The following is a 21,819-nucleotide window of genomic DNA, read 5'->3' on the forward strand; positions in this document are numbered from 1 at the left end:
CAAGTTGCAAAACAAAGGGTTGAAAGAGCCAAGGTTGCACGCAAGATTGCTGAAGAGAAAGCAGAGAAGTTTAAGAGAGCTCTAGTAATAGCATGGGCGATGTTTGGGGCATTGCGTTTGTTCTCCACTAAATTTGAGGAAGTTGAAATGAGATAAAGGTGTTTGCCATAATGAGTTGCGTATGTGCATAATAATACAAACTTGTATTATTATATTGGAGATTGTTTGTATTGTAATTGTACAACTTAATGTTTTCTTTTGTATTGTAAGTATAAAAATTTATGATATGTATGACGTTGTATTTCTATTATATGTTGAGAGTGTTCAACTTTATTCAAAATGGACTTGTAAACTATGGGCATTTGGTACACAAATGGCGTCCCAAAACATGTGGCAAGGACTACTAAAGAATATATGGGAGTTTGTGGTTGCTTTTGGCATTTTAATTGTAATTATATTAGTTGCAATTCACCAATATAGACCCCTAAAACTAACTTTTGAGGGGAATATATTTTGTTTTTCTTGGATGAATGACTGGAGGAGAATGAGTATTAATATTAACTCTAAAACTATGGAGCTTGTTAGAATAGGAAGGATGCAATGACTACATAAAGGCATTCTACTAGTGGATGACATTTTGATGTACAATGTCTTCCAATCTTCTTGAAAAAAGAGGGTGGCATATCAAATCCATAATATCAGCATATCACATACATAATATCACAATATCAAAAGAATATGAGCATGTCCACCTGTAAGCATATCACATACACATTTATATAGTCGTTGATAAATACTTCATTGCAAAAAGGTATTACATACAATTGCATATAAGCATGTCAACCTGCACTTACATTACCTATAGGTATTACATACACCTATTTTTACATTGCCAAAATGAATTACATCAAAAATGTCAATAGGTTATTAACTTCAAGCCATTACATGTAAGCATGTCCACAATTAATCACATCCAAAAGAATGCATCATGTATCATGCTAAGTGACTTCCAGTCACAATGCCTAAATGTCATAGGTGGAGGTAATAACTTTATACCAAAGTCCCAACAAAAAGCAATGAATCCTTATATGTGCCCACCATTAACCTTGACGTCACACATACTCCTCCCACATGCGGTCAGTCATATCATCCCTAAACTCACTCATTGCTCTCTTTGCTACATCAGACATCTCCCTCACATGCCTCCCTTCAGCACTTACACTCGACTCAGGAGAATTCCCATTGTTTCTAGTTTGTACATCATCTCTATCAAGATCAAGGTTCTCCCATGTGTTAAACAATACATCTTTTTTATTATTGATGCGTATAAAATTGTGTAACGCACAACACACAGAAACAACCAAACATTGACGATATTGCTTATAGTTCACCATGCAACTCAATATGGAAAAGTGAGCCTTTAGGACTCCAAAACACCTCTTAATTACCATGCGCAATGAAGAGTGCCTATAGTTAAACAACTCTTTCCCCAATGTCGGTTGCCTATTGCTCTTGAATTCTTGGGCATCACATCGGGTGATCTTGTGTGGTGGAAGAAACGATGCACCAATGTGGTATCCCGAATCAACCAAGTAGTAAGAACCTACAAAAATAGCATATCTCAATCAATATTAATAATCTACAAAAAATTTCTAAGAACTATTAATTAACTAGGTTCCAAACACACTAATTGCATCTTCAATTAAGTACTCTCAAAGTAAAACACTAGATTATGCACAACATATACTCAGAAAATTGTTGGGCCCTTTTTAACATGCACAAAAAAAAAACCCAACAGTTCTTAGGCCCTTTTCCAAACATAGGTTTTACTCAAAACATGTCTATTTTCTATTGCACAGCATTTCTAAGAAATCTAATACGCATGACTACAGAATATAGTATCAATCAAAAGACAATAATTCAAGCTAACAATCTACCAATCACCAAATGATACCATCAAGATTCAAGGGGGAGACCTTTTTGTATCTTCAGTTCAGGAAAAAAAAAATCATTCAATCACCAATAAAATACCATTAATAGTTCTGGCTGTATAAAACTCTTGTACTTATGATTCACAATCACATATCAGTTTTATAATTGCAGAAGACAATAAACCCACACTTACAAAGTATAACTAAGAATAGAAGTAGATATATGCTATAAACTTTTAGGTCTAAATACAAAACACTGATAGCTAATCATAATAAAACCAGATATTTTGAACACATAATCTCTTAAATTCACTAGGATTTTTATAGTCGTTGCTTGCTTGTAGTAGTGAAAATTTAATATTGCAATACATATGAGGCAGAATTTAATATTGTAATACATAGGAGTTGTACAGTAAATGTAATATTGCAATAAATATTAAATTGAAAGATAATAATTTAATTTATTCTAGTTGTTTGAGTTTAAGTCATGGGATTATATGAGGCAGAATTTAAGTTAAAGACGCATACCTTCTGGTGGCCATGGGAATCCATGCTTCGGGTCTTTAATAGCTTCTTCAAATAGCCTTGAGTCGTTGGCTCTTCCCTCCCAACCAAAATGGACATACGTAAACCGCATATCATGGTTACATGTGCACGTAACATTGGTTGTAACAGTACTCTTGTGACTCCTGTGAGAATGGACTCTTTCCGCTGGAGGCCAAGCACTAATATGTGTTTCGTCAATAGCTCCTATACTTTTCTACATTGAAGAGTGCCAATTAGTTGTACACAACATCTCTATATGTGAACGAAGGAGTACTATATAGTAATATGTGTGAACAACCATTTTGGAAGAATTTATATTATGAAATTATTTACCTCAAACCAAGGGTAGTACTTGTTGTTTCCTTGCAGATGCTCTGGAAGGCCTACCACATTCGGATTGGGCTTGATTAAATGTTGCTCATATGTGTGGACAACTTGCAACACCCTATGGAACTTGCGGTCCACTGTTTCAATGGAATGCTGAACTCTATCTGCCACAGGTTGCATCCAAGTATTATGACGGACAATGTACAAGAATATGGCCATTGATTTTTGCACGTCAACACGCCCATTTCCTTCCTTCAAGTACCCATGATGTTTCAGTTCATCAACCAAGTGATAGAACAAATCTAATGTAATGCGGAACATGTCACGATAATTGGAAGGATTGTCATCTCTCACTTTAGCCATATAATCTTTTCCACTCAAAATACTAGTATGCATTGGGCACTTGTCGTAATGCCACTGGAAATATGCCACCATCTTACCAACTAGTGGAAATACAAACCAAAGCTCTTCCTCCTTGCTGTTATAGTCTGAATCTGTCTCTACACCAATATCCATGTCATCATCACAGTCATTGATATCTATGTCATCACCACAGCCACCAATGTCCATGTCATCATCGTTGGAGTTAAAGTAAGCGTCATCAAAATCATACTACCAGAAAGGATCACTAGGCGAGGCCATTATACCCTATACCCTGCAAAAACCAAAGCATCAATACCAAAAATATTGCAATATGTAAACTGACACATTAATATAAAGTACTAAAGATATTACAATAACGTTAGCACAACTCTTCTTATAAAGTAAGTAATATGAGCTAAATAACAAAAATTATTTAAAAAATATATAATGCTATAAAAAAAAACACCAAGTACATAATGGCAATTACCAAACACATATACTAATGTAAATTGCATCAAGTAGATTGTGTACATACGTATTCAGCACTTCAAAAGCTCTCCCAAGGGAGCAAGGATTGCCACCATCGGCAAATTGTGCAACATGGCTGGAGCTACTAGTAGACCTCCCTTTTTTGTTGGAAAACATTTCCCTTGCCAATGCAATGTACTCTTGAAGAACTATGGTCATTTCACTAGCTCTATCTCCTTTCTTGGAAATTGTCTTCCCCTTGCCAGTAAGCTCTTCAATGGGATGTTTGTCTGCATGTTAGGTTTGCTCGGTAACAAGGGGACCGTCTTGGGATATGCCCTCCATGTTAGGATTGTAGCAATCATCATTACCTAACTGGGTATGACGAGCCTCATTGGCAAGCCCTTCCTCCAGGGCACGCTCTTCATCACTACATGAGGCTGGTGTATTTGAGGAAATTTGAAGGGCACCAGTTACAGTATTAAGGGCAAACAGTTGCCTCAGCTTGTCATAGTTAGGACAATATGTACATCGAAATCCTGCTAATACGAAATATAAAATTACAAACAAATATGCAAAGAATTAGGGTAGTAAATATAACATATCACAACAACGTACGCCCACACCTCCTCAGAAGCAATAACCATTTGGGTTGTCTCATCCCACCCCAACCCGATATGCCTCAAAAGCTAGCCCCACTTTCTCTGTTTTTGCCTGAGCCTATTATGCTTCTAGATCACTTACCTAGGGAGGAAACTCTTCCTAGTTTACTCATTTAGGGTTTTCGTAATTGATTGCCAAGTTATAGCCTTAAAGATACCATGTTTCATATTCCCCTTCAGTTGTTCATCCACCATAATGTCAATAAAAATGTGTTCAATGTTGGGAGGCCACATTTTGTCGTCAGCATCCTGAGTTTCATGTACCATCTAATTCAAATATCCCAACACAATTGCATATGTTAATATATATATATATATAAAGTTTTATGAATGGGCCATTTGGATCCTTTACTAGTATACTGTGGAATAAAAGGGTGAGGTGTAAATCATCTCATCTTTAGTTGAGACTTCAAGCTAAAAAGGGGGGGGGGGGGGTTGATTGTATAAAGTAATTATATCATGGAAAATTATTGACATAAAAGAGTTGGACATCTTATTTATTAGGCAGGGGTAGAGGGCTGATCATGTGATCACGAAGCCTTAACAATCTGCCAAACAGTATCATATTCTTAAAAAATGAATATTAATATTATACATTATTGGATAATACTTGGTGATAATTTAAGTTTGTACAACGTATATGCTTATAAAATGAATTATATGCCAAATAGTATCATATGTTTATAAAAGGAATTATATGAAGTCTTTCATCTTTGGACAAATATATATATAAGAACCACACTGACATAGATTAATTACATGGAATCTATGTTATCAGTAATGTAAAGCAATTAATTAACTCATTTTAGCATTTTTTTTTTTCTAACATGTCTCAATACAGCAGAAGCACACAAACTACAGCATAAGCACACAATTTGTTTTTTATAAAATTGTATGGAGCACACAAACTAACATATATCCAAACCCACAGCTTTACATCTCCTTCTCCGAACACCCAAAGCAAGTGTATAAGCAGAGCAGTTGATGCAATGGAAAAAGCAAAGCACTAAATGCATGTGGACTTTGTTTTAAATGGACTGGCAAGGGCAAGAGCTACCAGAGCAGTTGATGCTTGCATTGCTAATGGCATTTGCAGTGGCGGCTTGCTAATCAATAAAATAACAAACAAAAAAGAAAGATTTAAAGATAGTGAAGTGAATACCTACGGTAGGAACCTGTTTGATTTTTGAGAAAAGATAGGGAAAATAAAGCTTAAGCCTTTACATTAGAAGTTAAAAGGGTCCACTTTAGTCAATTGAAAGAGGAAAATAGAAAAAAATTTAGTTAATTTTTCATTTCTACAAAATCAAACAAAGGATATGTAAGGACAGATATATAAGTTTGACTGATTTAAGTTTATTTTCCTTCAATTTTCAAATAGAGCAAGTAATTACTAGTATAAACAAAAAGGGTCGTCAACATCAGTCCATGAAGAAAAACCCATTTTCACATCCAAAGTATAATACCAGCAAAAATTTTAAAAATAGAAATTAAAACTAGCCAAATCAGACAATGGACTTGGAAAATGGAGAGGGAGAGAGATATATATTTGCACCTGGGAGAAGGTCATGAAAATAAAAGGGCTTGGTATGGACAACGATGACAGAGCTCTAACTCGCCGGTGAAGATTCTGACACACCTTGGTATTTTGTCTTTGATCACGGAGTGTTCATCTCACAGATGGTTCAGTGCTTCGGTTTCGATTCTTAAATGCTGCTGGAGATGAAGTAGATTAAATGTGAGAGGAGGCAGGGAGAGGGAAGTGAGAAAGAGGGAAAGTGTTGCTGAAAATTTTGGGGTTGAAATGAAATGAAATGAGTATTTGCAATGATAATATTGAAAGACTGACTCTGATTTAACAATACACTAATAATGGGCCCACGAAGTCACTCTATTTACCACTATTGCCACTTAAACTTAGTTTTCAACTTTTGAAAACACCAAAATTTTGTTTCCTGTTTCCATCAACCAAACTCAAAATTTTGAGTTTTGAGTGATGGAAACAAATGTCAAAAAACCAAGCCAAACACTCTTTCATTTGTAGGACCCACAAGTTTTGGACTATGAGTTATGAAAACTGAGTGATATCACTCAGTTTTTTGCCAATCCAAACAGCCTCTAATTCTCTCTCCTCTCTCTTTCTCTCTAGCTCTCCATCTCTCACTCTCCCTCTTATCCTTCTCACTTCACTGATTTTCTCTCCTTCAATAATTTCTCTCTCTCTCTCTCTCTCTCTCTCTCTCTCTCTCTCTCGTTTAGACCTTGGCATTAGAGTTGGATCATGGGTCGTTTTGCATGGAGATTGGTGTAGAGTGTGGCTTGTGGTGTTGAGATTGGTGTGGGTTTTCTAGTTGTGTAGGAGATTGGTATGGGCTTTTCTAGTTATGGAGGAGATCGGCGTGGGCTTTCTGTTGTGAGTATTGAATTTGTGTACTTGGGTGTTGCGTGTGTGTTTTTTTTCTCTTGGTTATTTGATAATGGTTCTTCTAGGTTTGGGGTTTGGCTACTCTGTGTGTGTGTGTGTGTTTTTCTCTTGGTTATTTGATGATGGTTCTTTTGGGTTTAGGTGCTGTGTGTGTGGCTCTGTTGTTGCTCCATTGATGGTTTTTTTAAAATGGGTTTGCTGGAATACATGGGGGTGGTGCTAGGATTTGTGGGGTTTTGGTTTGTTTGTTTGTTTGTTTTTTTTTTTTTTTTTTTTTTTTTTGGTGGAATTGGTTTTGGTTTTGGTTTTGGTTTGAGGGTCTGGTGGGTGGTTATGGGATATGTAGGGGTGGCAGTGTGTTGTTGTGGTTGTTTGGTGGTTTTTTTTAATGGGTTTCAGTGGGTGGCATGGTGGTGGCTATTGTGGTTGTAGTGACTGATGTGGGTTCATGGTGTCCAGTGGGTTTGCTACGATGTGAGCGGCGGTGGTTGTTGGGTTAGGAGTTTGGTTATAGGTGGTGGTTGCTTGTAGGAGGAAGAGAGAGAGAGAGAGAGTAAATAAATAATAAAAAAAGGTAAATACTGAATAAAAAAGAATATTTAGATAAGGGCGAAATTTAGATATAGCACCTTACGTTTTCCTTTTAAAATTTTGACATGTGGCTACTTAATAAAATTAATAAAATTCATATAACCGGCACTAAATATTACAAATTCTTTCAATTCTAATTCAATACCCGCATTATTGCCACAAGTTCCGAAAACCAGATTTAGCAATTCCATTATTTTGCCTATGAAGTTGTCCAAAATCAATAACTTTCGATTCACATCAGAACCAAATTGCAAGAAAAGAAAAGATAATTCAAACAATTTTACAATAGAATTAACTCCAATAAAGCTACTTACTTCCACAACCTAACATAAACAAATCCAAGAAATATATATATATATATACATACCACTTTTATATTGTACTAATCACAAGATACCACATATTGTGAAAAGGGTAGTGAAAAAATAGATTTATTGCCACAAATTAGTTGACATGCAGTGACACCAGGAGGATGAAGTTCTTTTGTAGAACCCTTAATTTGTAAGGAAATCCTAATGCCACAAAGATTATCATTAGAAATAATAGTATTCCCGGTTACAATTTCTCAAAGAGAAATACAAGTTCGAGAATTACACCAAGAATTCCACAACCACCAAAAAATAATGATGATAAAGCTTGGACTATAAAAAGTATATTTATTCACTGAAGTAAAAGAAATATGTTACAATAAGGAGGTCATCAACTGACAACAGTCTCTAATAGACCATATACAGGCAGTGCCACTATCAATACAATAATATCTTTAAAAGGTTGGAAGTGGGGAAATCAAGTGAGCATTGCTTGTTCTATAATACAATCCCGAATGTATAATTAACCAATCTATCTACCCACAAGAAGAGACATCCTCGAACCTCCAAGCACATATTGCAGTTTATTGTTCTATTACATGACAAAAATCCAAAAGAAAAAAAAAATTGTAATATACATCATGTCGGTGCCATTGGACAGAGAACAAATTACGGATTTCTGACCCACAAAATGTTCCAATCACATCTCTATGTCTTCAAGGTCGGGCAGTGGGAAGCGAAGGATTGCTGCAATGCCAGTTATCGTCGCCAGTTCTGTTCAGAATGATATTCAAATAAACCGTCACAGGGAAGAAATTTGCATAACCCCACCCAACCCCACAGTTCAATCAAGGTATAACAAAATAATACTCACGTTCTCCTGAGACATGCAAAGATGAAAAAATATGAACAGTGCCCCCTGAATCCTTCACTGAATCAACCAAATTGGCATATTTTTTCCTTGTTGCTACATCAGAATTCCTACACAGAAATTCTTGTTATTGACACTACTGGCCTTTTAGTATTGAAACTCATCAAAGTTACACAAATTTTTAATGCTACAATATGAAATTTTCATAGTGCATGCCAAAATAAACAAGTCAAGAAAGACAGATCAATCTGTAACTCATGAGTTAAGTAAAGAAAACATGATGGACTTAGGTAAAGTAAGCAAGATTGCATGTGTAAAGAAAGCAAAAAAAGATGGTGTTAAGTAACCAGTGAAGGAGACAAGTAACTCATGACCAAATAGGTAAAGAGAGAGAGAGAGAGAGAGAGAGAGAGAGATCTGTATCAATGTACTAGAAGTTGTAATTGCAAAATTGCATGTGTAATTAACAGATTATAAATCAAGTTCACATGAATACGTTTCAGAACCACTAACTGCAACATGCTATGCTTCCGTATATACTCCCTCCATCCCTTTTTTTGTTTATGTTTAGATGCTCCTCCATCTTTTTAAGAGAACTCTATATATACTCCCTCTTTCCTTTTTTTTATGGTCCTCTTTATAAAATCCAACTTTTAAAGAGAAAATAATTTAATACATTGTCTTTTACATTGTTATTGTATGGGTTGTACCCTTGTGCTGTACAGGTCATACCCTACAAGAAGAGTCTAGAATATTTAGGTGATGTGGTGTCCCGACCAGCTGACACCATTGAAATATTCTACATAACGTCTGCTTTTCCTCTAGACGTTGCTAGAGTGGACAAATGCTTCAAGTGTTTTTTATTTTAATTCTTTGGCTGATTTGTTTAAATAGTTGTACTCTCTTTAGTTTTTTTTCCTGATTTTGCTGGCTCCATAGTACACTACCTTTGGGCTATGGTTCCCTGTATCAATTTCTTTTTTCAATGAAGTTATATTACCTATCAAAAAATATTGTAACCAATTCTCTAAATAAACCTAATGAATTGGCTGAGGGCAGGGAGAACCTCCTATTTCTTTGAATCTTTCTTATTGAATACTTTTATGAAATGCTTCTCTAACATCCTATCAGAGCATTACATCTGATTCAGTCTTTCAATACATTCATTCTTTGAGTATGTTCCTTCCTTACTTCTCATCTGAAATTTCATACCATTTTTTTTAAACATTGTTCTCATCAAGTATAGGGGTTGGCACAGTTAGTGGAATCTGTTAGTGGTTAGGGTGGACAAAGATTAGACTTCACTGCCACTGTTGTTGTCATGGTTCAGAAGTGGAATTGCATATCTGGCATCGCAACTGCCAAAAGTTGTTGTTTGTTGTTATTCATGATAGTCGGTGGTTTTTAACGGGATTAGGGGTGTTTTCTAGTAGCTATTGGTAATTTTCTTCAGCTCCAGTGTCGGCAGCATTGTTTAATGTCCTTCCCGTGGATTCTAGTCGTCACCATGTTTTCCTAATGTCGAAATAGTTGCTGCCAGCCATTTTCAAGTGGTATCTATCAACCCAAAACGTCAACAGGAGACCCATTGAGCTTTGATACCTCCGACACCATGTCATTCTGCTCAAAGCCCCAAACAAAGGCGGAAAGCATATACAATTAATAACTTGAAGCTCCAACTCATCTTTGTTAATTCCAGTAATTTCCTCATTAATTTTAATCTATTATCCACACATTCCTTGGCAATAAAAATAGAATCTAAAATCTGTCTACCTTGAATATAAGCTTCCCAAAACCATCTTCAATCTATTGGTCAACACTTTTGCACTTATTTAGCGAATCCCACAAAGAAAGATTAACATGCCTAAAATAGTTAATAACCACAAACCCTGCTTTCTCGGGAATATGAGGAATGAAAGAAGCATCAAGGCTTTTTCCCTGGATATCTTAGTTGAGAACAGCTCAGCAAGTGTGGAAGAACACAATAGAAAAGCAATCTGGGCCTGTAGCTTTATCACCATCCATATGAATTATTGCCTCAAATCCTCTTCTTCAAATGGTCTTTCTAACCATTCAGCCTTTTTATGATTGATAGACAAAAAGTGTCAACCAACTAAAGACGATTGCAATCAACAGAATTTGTAGAATTCTGACAGCCTTAGACAGTGTCATTCCACCTCATTTGTAGAATTTATTGATCTTTTGAAATTTCAATATAATTTTTCAGAAGTTGTCCAAGTATACTTCCTATCTACTGGAGCATTCTCCTCTTTAAACCAACTGAGATGTGTACTCTGCTAAAATAAAGTTCGCAATCTACACCTCACAATAAAAATTCATTGTATCTTTCTAACTAACAGCATTTGACAGAATAGATCCACATGATTGGAAATAATTATCAACAAAAAATAGTTGTTTCTTATACTCAGTCAGCAACTTCAGAGGAAAATAAAAACAGAAATTAAAAGGACATTACTTTCTTCAGACCAAAAAAATAATAAAAATACAGAAGATTGACTTTAAAATTTATGTATGAGTGCAGCATTGACTGATACGTGGATTAAACAATTACCTAAAAGACCAAGCCTGGGACTTAATATGACCATGAAACAAAAAACCACGTTTTGAATACTTAAAATAATAAAATATGTTTCTCAGCTTGTGTACTTCAGCAAGGAAAAATACTGCACTGTGTTCTTTTATTTGTGAATGTATACTACACATAAACCTTCACACCACCAGAGGTAATATGCATAAATGGATGGAACATGCAGCAGAATATAACTGGGTTGAGTGCAGCAAACATGGGTGACACATCCAAGTAAAAGAAGATTTTCCAATCAAAATACCAATATACTATGGTTTTTAGCATATCCTGCTGAAGTCCAAAATTTATAATGCTAACCTGAAAAGTTCATCTGTAAGGAGAAGTGTTTGGATAGCCAATCGTTCTTGGGCAACCTCAACGTGCTTTGGTCCATAGCAAGCACGAGAAGGATCCTGCATAGTACTAAACTTCAGTTACTTAAAACAGTCAAAATTGCTTAAGTAGATAAATATATAGTTAAGTAATGGTACTTCCAAATAAAATCTATAATAATAATAAAACCTAGATATTTTCAGAGGAAACTTGATAGTAGGAGCAAACAGAGATCTAGCCCAACAATGACTTTCAGAGGATAGCATTCAACATGAATGAATTATAATAAACAACCCAAAAAGGATTTATAAACAAAAACTACAGACTTCCTACGACAAGAACCAATATAAGTCAAGAACACCCACAAAACCAGCTAAAATAATATTTCTTTTCTACTAAATTCCTGAAATTTTACAAAACAAAATCACCTTGAAAGTCACCAGAAAAGCACATGGGCACAACAGTCAACTCCTCACACGAGAACCTCCAAACAAAAATATCATCACATGGGTTTGGTGACTCATTTTTTTGATAAGTAAAAAGTTTTATTGATATCAAAAAAAGGGACACCCTAGTACACAGGGAGTGTACTACGGTCAACAAATCAAGTACAAAAATTACAAGAGTCAAGAAAAACAAGAAGAGAAGAGAATGATTGATTTTGCAAAGCAGGCAACCAATCCGATAAAGTTCTAAAGAAAAACAACTTAAGGTCTGGTATGGATCTCTCATTATTTTCAAAACACCTACTATTTCTTTCCTTCCAAAGACACACGTTAAACAATGGGGAATAATTATTCATATATGCCCATTTTGATGACGACCAAACCAGCCTTGCCAGCAAGCTAAGAGCCCCACAACTGATTGTGGCATAACCCAACTTATTCCAAATAAACCCAAAACCGTAGACCACAAATCCATAGCAACCGGACAATGAAGGAAAAGATGGTCAACCAATTCATCATTACACTTGCACATATAACACCAATCCAATATCCAAATCTTCCTTTTTCTTAAATTGTCAATTGTAAAGCATTTTCCCAAAGCAACAGCCCAAACAAAGAAAGTCACTCGAAAAGGGATCTTCTGCTTCCAAATGCTTTTCTAGGAAAAACAATAATCATGAGAGCCCCTTAACCATGAACCCCTTATTTTTTATCTAGTTTCCAATTCATCTTATCCTCCCCAAACCCCCTTTCTAAAGAGCCATATATGGTATCCATGAAACTCGACACAGCCTCTAATTCCTAAACATGAAAACCCCTAAAGAAACTTACATCCCAAAAAAGGACCCCATTAGTGAACTTCATAAGCTCAGCACCTCCCTATCTCTGCAAAATCTAAACAATTCAAGATAGCTAACAGCAGGAGGTGTCTACCCACAACAACAGTCTTGCCAAAACTTAACCCTCGACCCATCACCAATATCATATAGAATATAACAAGTAAAAGAAAGTCATCCCCGACTAATATTTTTCCACAAACCAACACCATAAGGAGCAGAAACTGGGCTGGAGCACCAGCCACCCCATCTACATCCATATTTGACCTCTATCACTTGCCTCCAAAGGGCATCCCTTTCAAGCCCAAATCTCCATAGCCACTTCCCAAGCAAAGTTTCATTAAAAAGTCTTACTTTCCTTATCCCCAAGCCACCTGAAGAAAGAGGAGTAAAAACAGTAGGGGAAAGACAGGAAACCATAAAATGAGTTATGAAGCAACCAGTTGTTTCTTCAATTCTTTGGCATGAACCAATAGACCAGGGGGAAATTATGCAGCACATACCAATAGACCAGGGGAAAGAGCTCCATAAGATCTTGTGACAAAGCACCTGACTAGTATTTACTTCCTTTCCTATATCACCATTCCAAAATCCAAGATTTTGAACAAAGCTTTTGCAGAGCAAATCAACTAATCCATATAAGACATAGGTTACTAGATGACGGAGGATAGAAGCAGCCTTTATAGACTTGTCCAAGCATGTCAAAGCTAATTCAATGCCCAAGCAATACCAAGGCCACTCGGGACACACATTTTAAGCTAAAACAAACAGACCCTTAGTTGTTTCCAATGGCCTATCTTTAGGACTTTATCAAGAGAGTACTATTTATAAGAATTATTTTTATTTGTTTTGCTATTACGATGTAATCAATGATTTTTTATTTGAATTAGGTACAAAGTGTCAAGTAGCAAGTAGCTGGATCATGTTTAAGACGGTAGCTGCAAGTCACTTGGGATAAATGTACATATATAGTAAGCAAGTCAATAAGAAAGGTGCTTATGGGTCAACGCTTCCCTATTGAGCATTTAAAACTTAGTTCCATGGTTGCATCACTTATCCACCTAAACCCATCGTTTCTCTGTCCCAGTCCTCTCTCTCTCTCTCTCTCTTTTCTTTTTCTTTTTCTTTTTTCTTTTTTTTCTTTTTTTCTTTTTTTTTTTTGTGGATAGGTAATAGATATTTTCATTTAAAAAAGTACATGTTCACAATGATGAATAGAGTACTAGGAACAAATACAAACAAATCAAACATAAACAAAAATAGATTGCACGAAATTAGAAACAGAAATACATTGTGTGAAACCCCAAATACGAGACCACCCAAACAAAGTCCCAACTAACAAAGACTTCAAAAAATCAGCAAATTTCTCAACATCCTCAAAAATGCAAGTATTACGTTCCTTGCAAATCAACCACATCAAACAGGCTGGCACCATATTCCAAACCGAAGAATAGTGTAACCCCAAAAAATTCCCCCATGCAAAAAGAAGAGAAACAACCGTCCTTGGCATCACCCACTGCAAACCAAACATCAAAAACACTTCACTCGATAAGACATGTGCGAACTTACAATGAATTAAAAGATGATCCACTATTTCTTCATCGCAATGGCACAAGCAACACCAATTAACAAAAGACAGGTTCCTTTTTACAAGGTTGTCAATATTGAGAATACTATCCCAAGTTGCAGTCCATAAAAAGAAAGACACTCTTCTAGGTACCGTAATGCTCCAAATACACTTCCAATGAAAAGGAAAGGTACAGTGGCGACTCCAGGAATTTTGTCCAGGGTATTCCTGGACAAACTGGAACAGTAGCCTACTCTATTCTACTTTGAAAAAATTTCGGGTTATTTCGATCTATTTCAGGTGTTTCGGGACATTTTGGTAAATATCGGCCGAAATTCAAGATTTGGCCGGCATGAAGTTTGTGCTAAAAAAAAAAAAAAATTGTTCTTAAAACCAAAACAAATTTGCTGAAATTCAAAATTGTTTGTCTTTTATAATGTATTTGGGTGAGTTTGGTTTAGCTTTTTGAAACTAGGCTTTTTGAAAAAGTGGAGTTTTTAAAAATTGCGGTATGAAATTGGGTTTTTTATAAAAGTTGAGTGTTTGGTAAAAACTGTCAAAAAGTTCTTTTTAAAAAAGCTAAGTGTTTGGCTAGCACTTATAAAAGTGGCAGTTTGAGTGGTAAATTACCAAAAAGGATAATGTATATATAAATGAGTTTATTTCATACTTAAATCAACTACTTGTGATAAATTGATACTGATTTTAATTTGAACATACTATTACAATTATTTTTTTCTCTTTCTAAAAAAATTATTTTTTTCTCACCAATATTAGCTAATAATAACCTACCACTTAAAATTTATTGTGAAAGTATTGTGAAAATATTGTGATAATTGATATTGATTTTAATTTGAACGTATTATTAAAATTATTTTTTTCTCTTTCTAAAAAAATTATTTTTTTCTCACCAATATTAGCTAATAATAACCTACCACTTAAGATTTATTGTTAAAGTATTGTGAAAATATTGTGATAAAAATTGATATTATTTTAATATAAAATATATATATATATATTTTTTTTTTTTTTTTTTCGAATCTTTTCCCTTGCCGTGCTGCTAGAGCCCTCAAGTTCTTGTTTCTCCCTTGTCATCTTCAAATCTTCTTCATCGTTTGTTTCATTCACCTCCTCAGTTTATCAATTTTCACAGAGGAGAGGAACTTGGTGCTACACCGTTGATCAAGCTTGTTTGTGAATTTGTGATCTGCTCTGGTTCTCTGGGGCTGTTGCCACAATCCTTGATTTGTGTTGCTCACTTTCACCATGTAAAATTGTGTTATAAGCAAAGGGATAAAATTGGGTTTTTAAGAATAACTAGTGGGCAATTTGGGAAATATGCGCAACCTCCAACGGTAAACTGAAAAGCGCTTCAGCGCTTTTGTGCAATGGTGCTATTTGCTGCTTTCCTGATTTGTGCTTTTTCTTCACAAATGAAAACACAGCTTTTAACAAAAAGCAACTTTGAAATCCTTACCAAACGCAACATTCTTTTTTCCTAGGGGTCTCTCATGCTTAGGGATCTCTCTTTGGTGAATCGGTGTTGTATTTGCTACTATAATGAGGAATCTATTGATCATATCCTCCTTCATTGTCCTATAGCTCACTCATTGTGGGTGCATATGCTTCAAGTCTTTGGGATCCAATGGGTCATCCTAGGTTTTGTGGAAAGTTTAATGTTTTGTTGGAGCCGCTGGTTGGGGAAATTTAATTCAAGCATCTAGAATATGGTTCCTGGTTTTGATGTGGATTGTTTGGACAGAAAGAAATCGGCACTCTTTTGAGGCTACTGAGAAATCACCGGTTCAATTATAAGCTTTATACCAGCAAACTCTTTTCAGTTGGTCTAGGTGCTAAGGTTCTTTGAATTGTTCTTCTATCATAGAGTTTCTTTCTACTCTTAGAATTGTCCCTTGAGTTATTTTTTCTTTGATGTTGTTTGTTGTTTTTTCTTGTGTTCACCATCATGAACACCATGTATTTTCTTTCTTTGTTTTTTTCATCATGATTAATATTACTCTTATTACCTATCAAAAAAAAAAAAAAAGAATTGTCCATGCCCAAGGATATCTTTTTTTTTTTTTTTTTCAAATCTTTGTTACAATTTTTTTTTTTTTTTTTAAGATTTTAGTTCAAAATTTGTTTGGCATAAAACCTTTGAGGGTGTTCCTGATTTTACTTAAGGGTGTTCCTATATTTTTTTTATGGGTAAATAAATAAAAAAATTTAAATTATTAAATATAAAATAAATAAAAAAATTTGGGTCAGGGTGTTCCCAGGAACACCCTGAACCCAACGTGGCGTCGCCACTGAAAAGGTAGGAGGAGTAGATAAGGAATTATAGAAAGAGAGCACATCAAAAACACCATTCGGGGTTAACTTCCAAAACAAACTATCAATCCCCTCACCCCTAGGCATTTTGGAATAAACATGCTCGTAAAAAGCAAACACTCTCTCCTCTTCCCAATCCTCAAGAGCCCTGTGGAATTGAATATTCCAACTTCTACTACCACCATCTGATGAAATAGTAATCAACTTAGAAATCGAAGCTTCTTTTCCCGTAGCACGAGAGAAAAGATTAGGGTAAAGATCCTTTAAGGGCATATGACCACACCAAAGATCATACTAGAATCGAATACGAAGACCCTTTCCCGCCACAGACAATACATGACCAAAGAAACTCTCAACACCTTTCCTAATATTCCTCCACATTCCACATCCCTGAGCACCTCTACTAACTCTAGTGCACCAACCTCCACTAGACACTCCATACTTGGTAGCAATAACCTAACGCCATAAATGTTTGGTTTCACTTCCAAACCGCCATAACCATTTTCCAAGCATGGGCTTGATTAAACAAACAAATCTTTCAAATCCCCAAACCTCCATTCTTCACTGGCTAGCACACCTTATTCCAGGCAACAAGTGGATATTTGAAAGCTTCCTCAGAACTCCCCCACAAAAAATTTCTTTGGATCCTTTCTAATCTATTGGCCACAGCTTGAGGGATAGAAAAAAAGGATAAGAAATAGGTGGGTAGGCTTGAAAGCGTACTTTTCAATAAAGTTAATCTTGCCCCTTTCAACAAATATAAACATTTCCAACTAGAAAGCTTCTTCTCCATTTTTCCTATAATAGGATTCCAAAATGATGGATCCTTAAAATGAGCTCCAAGAGGCATACCCAAGTATGTCATGGGCAACCTGCCAACATTGAAACCTAAGACACTAGCCAGAGTAGTCAAACTCCCTACCACCCCCACTGGAATAATCTCACTTTTACCAATATTAACTTTCAAGCCTGTGATAGCCTCAAAGAAAATCATCACCATCCGAATATATAGGAGTTGTTCCTTAGTTGCATCACAAAAAAGGATAGTGTCATCAGCAAAAAGAAGATGAGAAATACACAAACCTCCTTGTGAATGGGAATTTGCTTGAAAACCCTTAATAAAGCCACCCTCTTCTGTTCTTTTCAACAACTTGCTCAAAACTTCCATTACCAACAGGAAAAGAAGAGACAAGGAGTCCCCTTGGCGAAGACCCCGAGTACTACCAAAAAATCCCACTGGAGAGCCATTAACAAGAACTGAAAAACGGACTGTAGAAACACAAAACTTCATTCACCTCCTCCACTTCTCTCCAAAACCTATCGTCTCCATGAGATAAAACAAAGCATCCCAATTCACATGATCATAAACCTTCTCAATATCCAACTTGAAAATCACACCTAGAATTCCACTCTTAATTCTACTATCCAAGCATTCATTAGCAATCTGTCCCAGTCCTCTTTTACTTTATTTTCACAGCCATCATAGAAAGATAGCCCCATAATCTTCAGGTTTTAAAGCTATCATGCATCAAAAATCTCGCAATGACTTTATGTTAGGTGATGACTGCCAGTTGCAGGATACCATGACCATCAATCAGATTGCAGGCCCTACAAACATGCACAACCTACATATTGTGGTCTTAACCCAAGCAATCATGTGTTAAGCTAAATTTGGTCAGCAATAATTATCTGTAGTGTGTGACTAGGCATCTAAATCATAAAAAGACAAAACAAACTGTCCAATCTTAAGAATGATAACATCTCAAATATAGAACCTGACATTTGAAAGCATGTCGAAAAAATCCTTGAGAGCTCGAATCTGAAGAAAAGTGGAAAGAATTAAAGCTGTTATTGCCCGGTCAAACAACCAAAAACAGAAAGTATGTTAAAACAAACATAAGACTAGAAATAAAGCAAATCCTAAGACCAAAATAACAACTTTTCCATGTAAAGGTCCAAGTGAAAAATGTTATCCAATTTGGGCTTTCCATCATACCTCTTGTGCTGCTTTAGTATCTTTTATCATATTCATGACATTAGGGGCATCCAAAACCTCTCTCAAACTATGCCTGCACAAGAACGTTTTTAAATTAGGTGACATCTGTATTTGAATAAAAATTCAATGATAATAAAATTCATTCTTGCAAGAAGTAATATCAACTCGGGATGCTAATTTCCAGGAAAGACATAAACCACAGGAAGTACTAGCTACATAACAACGTTAAAAATTTAAAATAATGCAAAACAACGGAGAATTTACAGGTAGCAAAATTGACAAAACATAATAGAAAAGAAGTGATCTTTACTTTTTTTTTTTTTTTTTTTTCTAGATAAGTAACATTTTGTCATAGTATTTTTCAACTAGTATTCCCTTTCTCTAGCATGTAACATGATTGTTCTACCTTTTCCTCTATAGATCCAACCTTTACTGTAGACATATGGAGACAGGTATAACAATGCTACATAACAATGTTAAAATAATGCAAAACAACGGATAATTTACAGGTATAAAAATTGACAGAACATAATAGAAAAGATGTAATCTTTACATACTTTTTGTTTTTCTAGATAAGTAACATTTTGTCATAGCATTTTTCAACTAAGTTCACTATTCTTCTCTCTCTAGCATGTAACCTGATTGTTCTAACTTTTCCTCTATAGATCTAACCTTTTACTGTAGACACATGAAGACAGATATTTAATATCACTCACTAGTTACCTCAGTTGCCCAAGAAAAGTGTTAAATAGACAGCACAATGCATAGTGACACATCAATTACCCATATCAGATAATATTGAAATTTGATAAAATTTTATAGCCCAAAATATTTAATTTCCAAACTTTATACATTCAGTTGGCTATAAACTCCTTATTGATTATAACTAACACAGTTCTACTCTCAAACAAGGATATGGAACCATAAGGATGTATAAAATCCTGATAATTTTTACACATTCCACAAACAACAAATTGGCAAAAGGAGCACAAATAAAGTTGCGACGTTTAGATGGACCAATGAAATCAGGGAAGGAGGGGAAAAAAGGAACAAGTTTACTAGTGAATGCATTCTGAGATGTCAGAAGTAACACCAATAGCAGATAAACTGAGAGAAAATGCAATCATGAAGAGTAAAAGGTTCAAATGATGATAAAAAAAACTAAGAGAAAATGGAGGGCTAAAGGGTCTATCTAGATGCAGTTAAGAGTTAAAACCATTCCTACAATGTTATAATTTATAGGCTAAAGCAACACAAAGACAAGAATAAAACTGAAAAGATCTACAATGCAAGAAGACTAGCTGTCTTACAACTTGACCTCAAGATTATTCCTTATACAGATCATTCAAAGACAAGAATAAAACTGGAAAGATCTACAATGCAAGAAGACTAGCTGTCTTACAACTTGACCTCAAGGTTATTCCTTATACAGAGCACAAATGTGAAAAGGATATTTGAGTTTTACTCAGAGATACAGATATTGACAAAACAAACAATTAAGGGACTTTCATCCACAGCTACATCCACGTGTGCAAATCAATATTTTTTGGATGCCTATTAGCTTACTGTTAGTTACTATCACAGATTATCTCCTTTACTACTCTAAAAACTTTTAGCACCAGAAGCAAAAAAGATAGCAACCATACTTGTATCCTGATGTTGTATGCACAAGAACTATCCGTGACTTGTTCTCGATAATAGGTCTCAGCTGTCTTCTTTCTGCCTCCAACAATAAGTGACGATGAAACTGATCCTGAAACATTTTTGGAGGCACCAATCAGGGGAAAAAAATGTAAACCTATATACTCCAAACATATGTCATTTATACTTAAAAGGAAAGATCATAAGACCTACACCAGACCTTTGTGAAACCAGGACTTGCAATCACAGCACAGCGGACAACATCAAAATCAACATGCTTCAAGAAAGCCTAAAACATATTGATAAAACACCCACATATTGATTAAACTTACTAGAAGTTGTTGAACACTCCACTAAGATTTATAATTGAAAAACACATTCAGAAATGGCACTAAAAGTGTCACAACAGAAATTGGACTAACCTGTAACACATTCTCAAAGAACTTATTCAGAGCCTGCAAGACAGAAAGATTCTCAGTCAGATTGCTGAAATGAAATATTGGAGATAAAGGCCTTGAAATAAGAGATAACAATTTCCTATAACTTAATAACCATACCGACTCATAACCAGCAATAGCAGGTCCATGTTTCCGAGGAATTGAAGTTTCTATCCGTGAACGAGTAATTGTCACACTGTTAAATATTATTCACACAACATAAGTTAGTTATAATTGTAAAGATACCATCAAAAAAATAGCACTAAATAATGGAATGAACAGAATGTCATGCAACATCATTTTATTTATAATTGATATGCAATTTTTTTTGTAAGAGGAACACCCCTTGTACACAGGACGTATAACCTAAAAAAGTACAATGTTCAATAATTACAATCTAAAGAAATGAAATCGATAAAATCTACTTTTTTATAAGTAAAATTTCATTTAAAAAAAAGGGGGGGGGGGGGGCTTGAAAGGACAACAAATTAAATGCTAGAAGTACATCGATCAATCAAATCAAGCAAAGAAGTAAAAGAAAACAACCCAGAAGCATTTATCCACTCAAACAGAGTGTTGAGGAATAAAAGCTTCAGAACATGAACAGATTTCTTACAACCTCAAAATTCCAAGCATTCCTCTCCAAATTGGGCACATTAAGCACAGGAGGATCATTTTCCAAAAAGACCTCCTTGGTATACCGCAGCAGTTCTTCCATCCACCAAGTACTTCAACTACCCTCTTAGACATTACCCAAGGAACCCGGTCATGGAGAAAACATAATACCACAGGTCAGAGGCCACTGCACAATGAAGTAACAAATGATCCAGTCTCTCCATCCCCTCCACACATGCAACAACTATTCACTAATGTGATGCCTCTCATAATAAGACCAACAATTGTAATTTACCACATGAACACCAACCCCTGACATGCCACCATATTTATTGTCCACCACCCTCCTCAATAAAGCCTTTTTTCTCAAATGAGTACCTCCAAAATCATTTCCCCAACAAAGTCTGATTAAACAAGACTAAATTAAAGATGCCTAAACCGACACATTGAAGTGGTTTACAAACTATTCTCCGATTTCCTAGATGAAACTTAAACTCGTCTCTAATTTTGCCACACAAGAAATCCTTTCTAAATTGTA

The 21,819-nt window shown here is 35.3% G+C and overlaps 2 protein-coding genes across 3 annotated transcripts in view; both read right to left on the reverse strand.

The window, feature by feature from the left end:
* Window positions 1–1,112: 1,112 nt before the first annotated feature.
* Window positions 1,113–3,374, reverse strand: LOC111986405 (uncharacterized). The gene is made up of 3 exons (XM_024018029.1): window positions 2,811–3,374; window positions 2,460–2,691; window positions 1,113–1,603 (listed from the first exon to the last, which is right to left on the reverse strand). Exons 1-3 carry the CDS (start codon window positions 3,372–3,374, stop codon window positions 1,113–1,115), a joined length of 1,287 nt encoding a protein of 428 aa, XP_023873797.1.
* A 4,581-nt stretch (window positions 3,375–7,955) lies between these two features.
* Window positions 7,956–21,819, reverse strand: part of LOC111986400 (protein PELOTA 1) — a 22,626-nt gene continuing 8,762 nt past the window's right edge. Inside the window, exons 9-17 of one of the 2 annotated variants that reach the window (XM_065780596.1) lie at window positions 20,787–20,862; window positions 20,652–20,684; window positions 20,450–20,518; window positions 20,235–20,341; window positions 18,589–18,661; window positions 18,373–18,411; window positions 11,398–11,492; window positions 8,496–8,602; window positions 7,956–8,395 (exon numbers count right to left, since the gene is read on the reverse strand). In XM_065780596.1, coding sequence (XP_065636668.1) covers window positions 8,322–8,395; window positions 8,496–8,602; window positions 11,398–11,492; window positions 18,373–18,411; window positions 18,589–18,661; window positions 20,235–20,341; window positions 20,450–20,518; window positions 20,652–20,684; window positions 20,787–20,862 — 673 coding nt within the window. In that variant the 3' untranslated portion in view covers window positions 7,956–8,321. The remainder of the gene's footprint in view (window positions 8,396–8,495; window positions 8,603–11,397; window positions 11,493–18,372; window positions 18,412–18,588; window positions 18,662–20,234; window positions 20,342–20,449; window positions 20,519–20,651; window positions 20,685–20,786; window positions 20,863–21,819) is intronic. The other variant, XM_065780597.1, reaches the window with a different exon arrangement.

This window comes from Quercus suber, unplaced genomic scaffold (genome assembly GCF_002906115.3).
Source record: "Quercus suber isolate HL8 unplaced genomic scaffold, Cork oak 2.0 scaffold_240, whole genome shotgun sequence".
Lineage (NCBI taxonomy): Eukaryota > Viridiplantae > Streptophyta > Magnoliopsida > Fagales > Fagaceae > Quercus > Quercus suber.

Bases quoted from the DNA above. Each gene is read 5' to 3' on its own strand.
- LOC111986405 (XM_024018029.1), bottom strand. From the start codon at position 3,374: ATGGACATTGGTGGCTGTGGTGATGACATAGATATCAATGACTGTGAT. The intron at 2,692-2,810 runs GTAAATAATTTC...TCTTCAATGTAG, and splicing joins AGTACTACCCTTGGTTTGAG to AAAAGTATAGGAGCTATTGA. The intron at 1,604-2,459 runs GTATGCGTCTTT...CTATTTTTGTAG, and splicing joins ATTCCCATGGCCACCAGAAG to GTTCTTACTACTTGGTTGAT.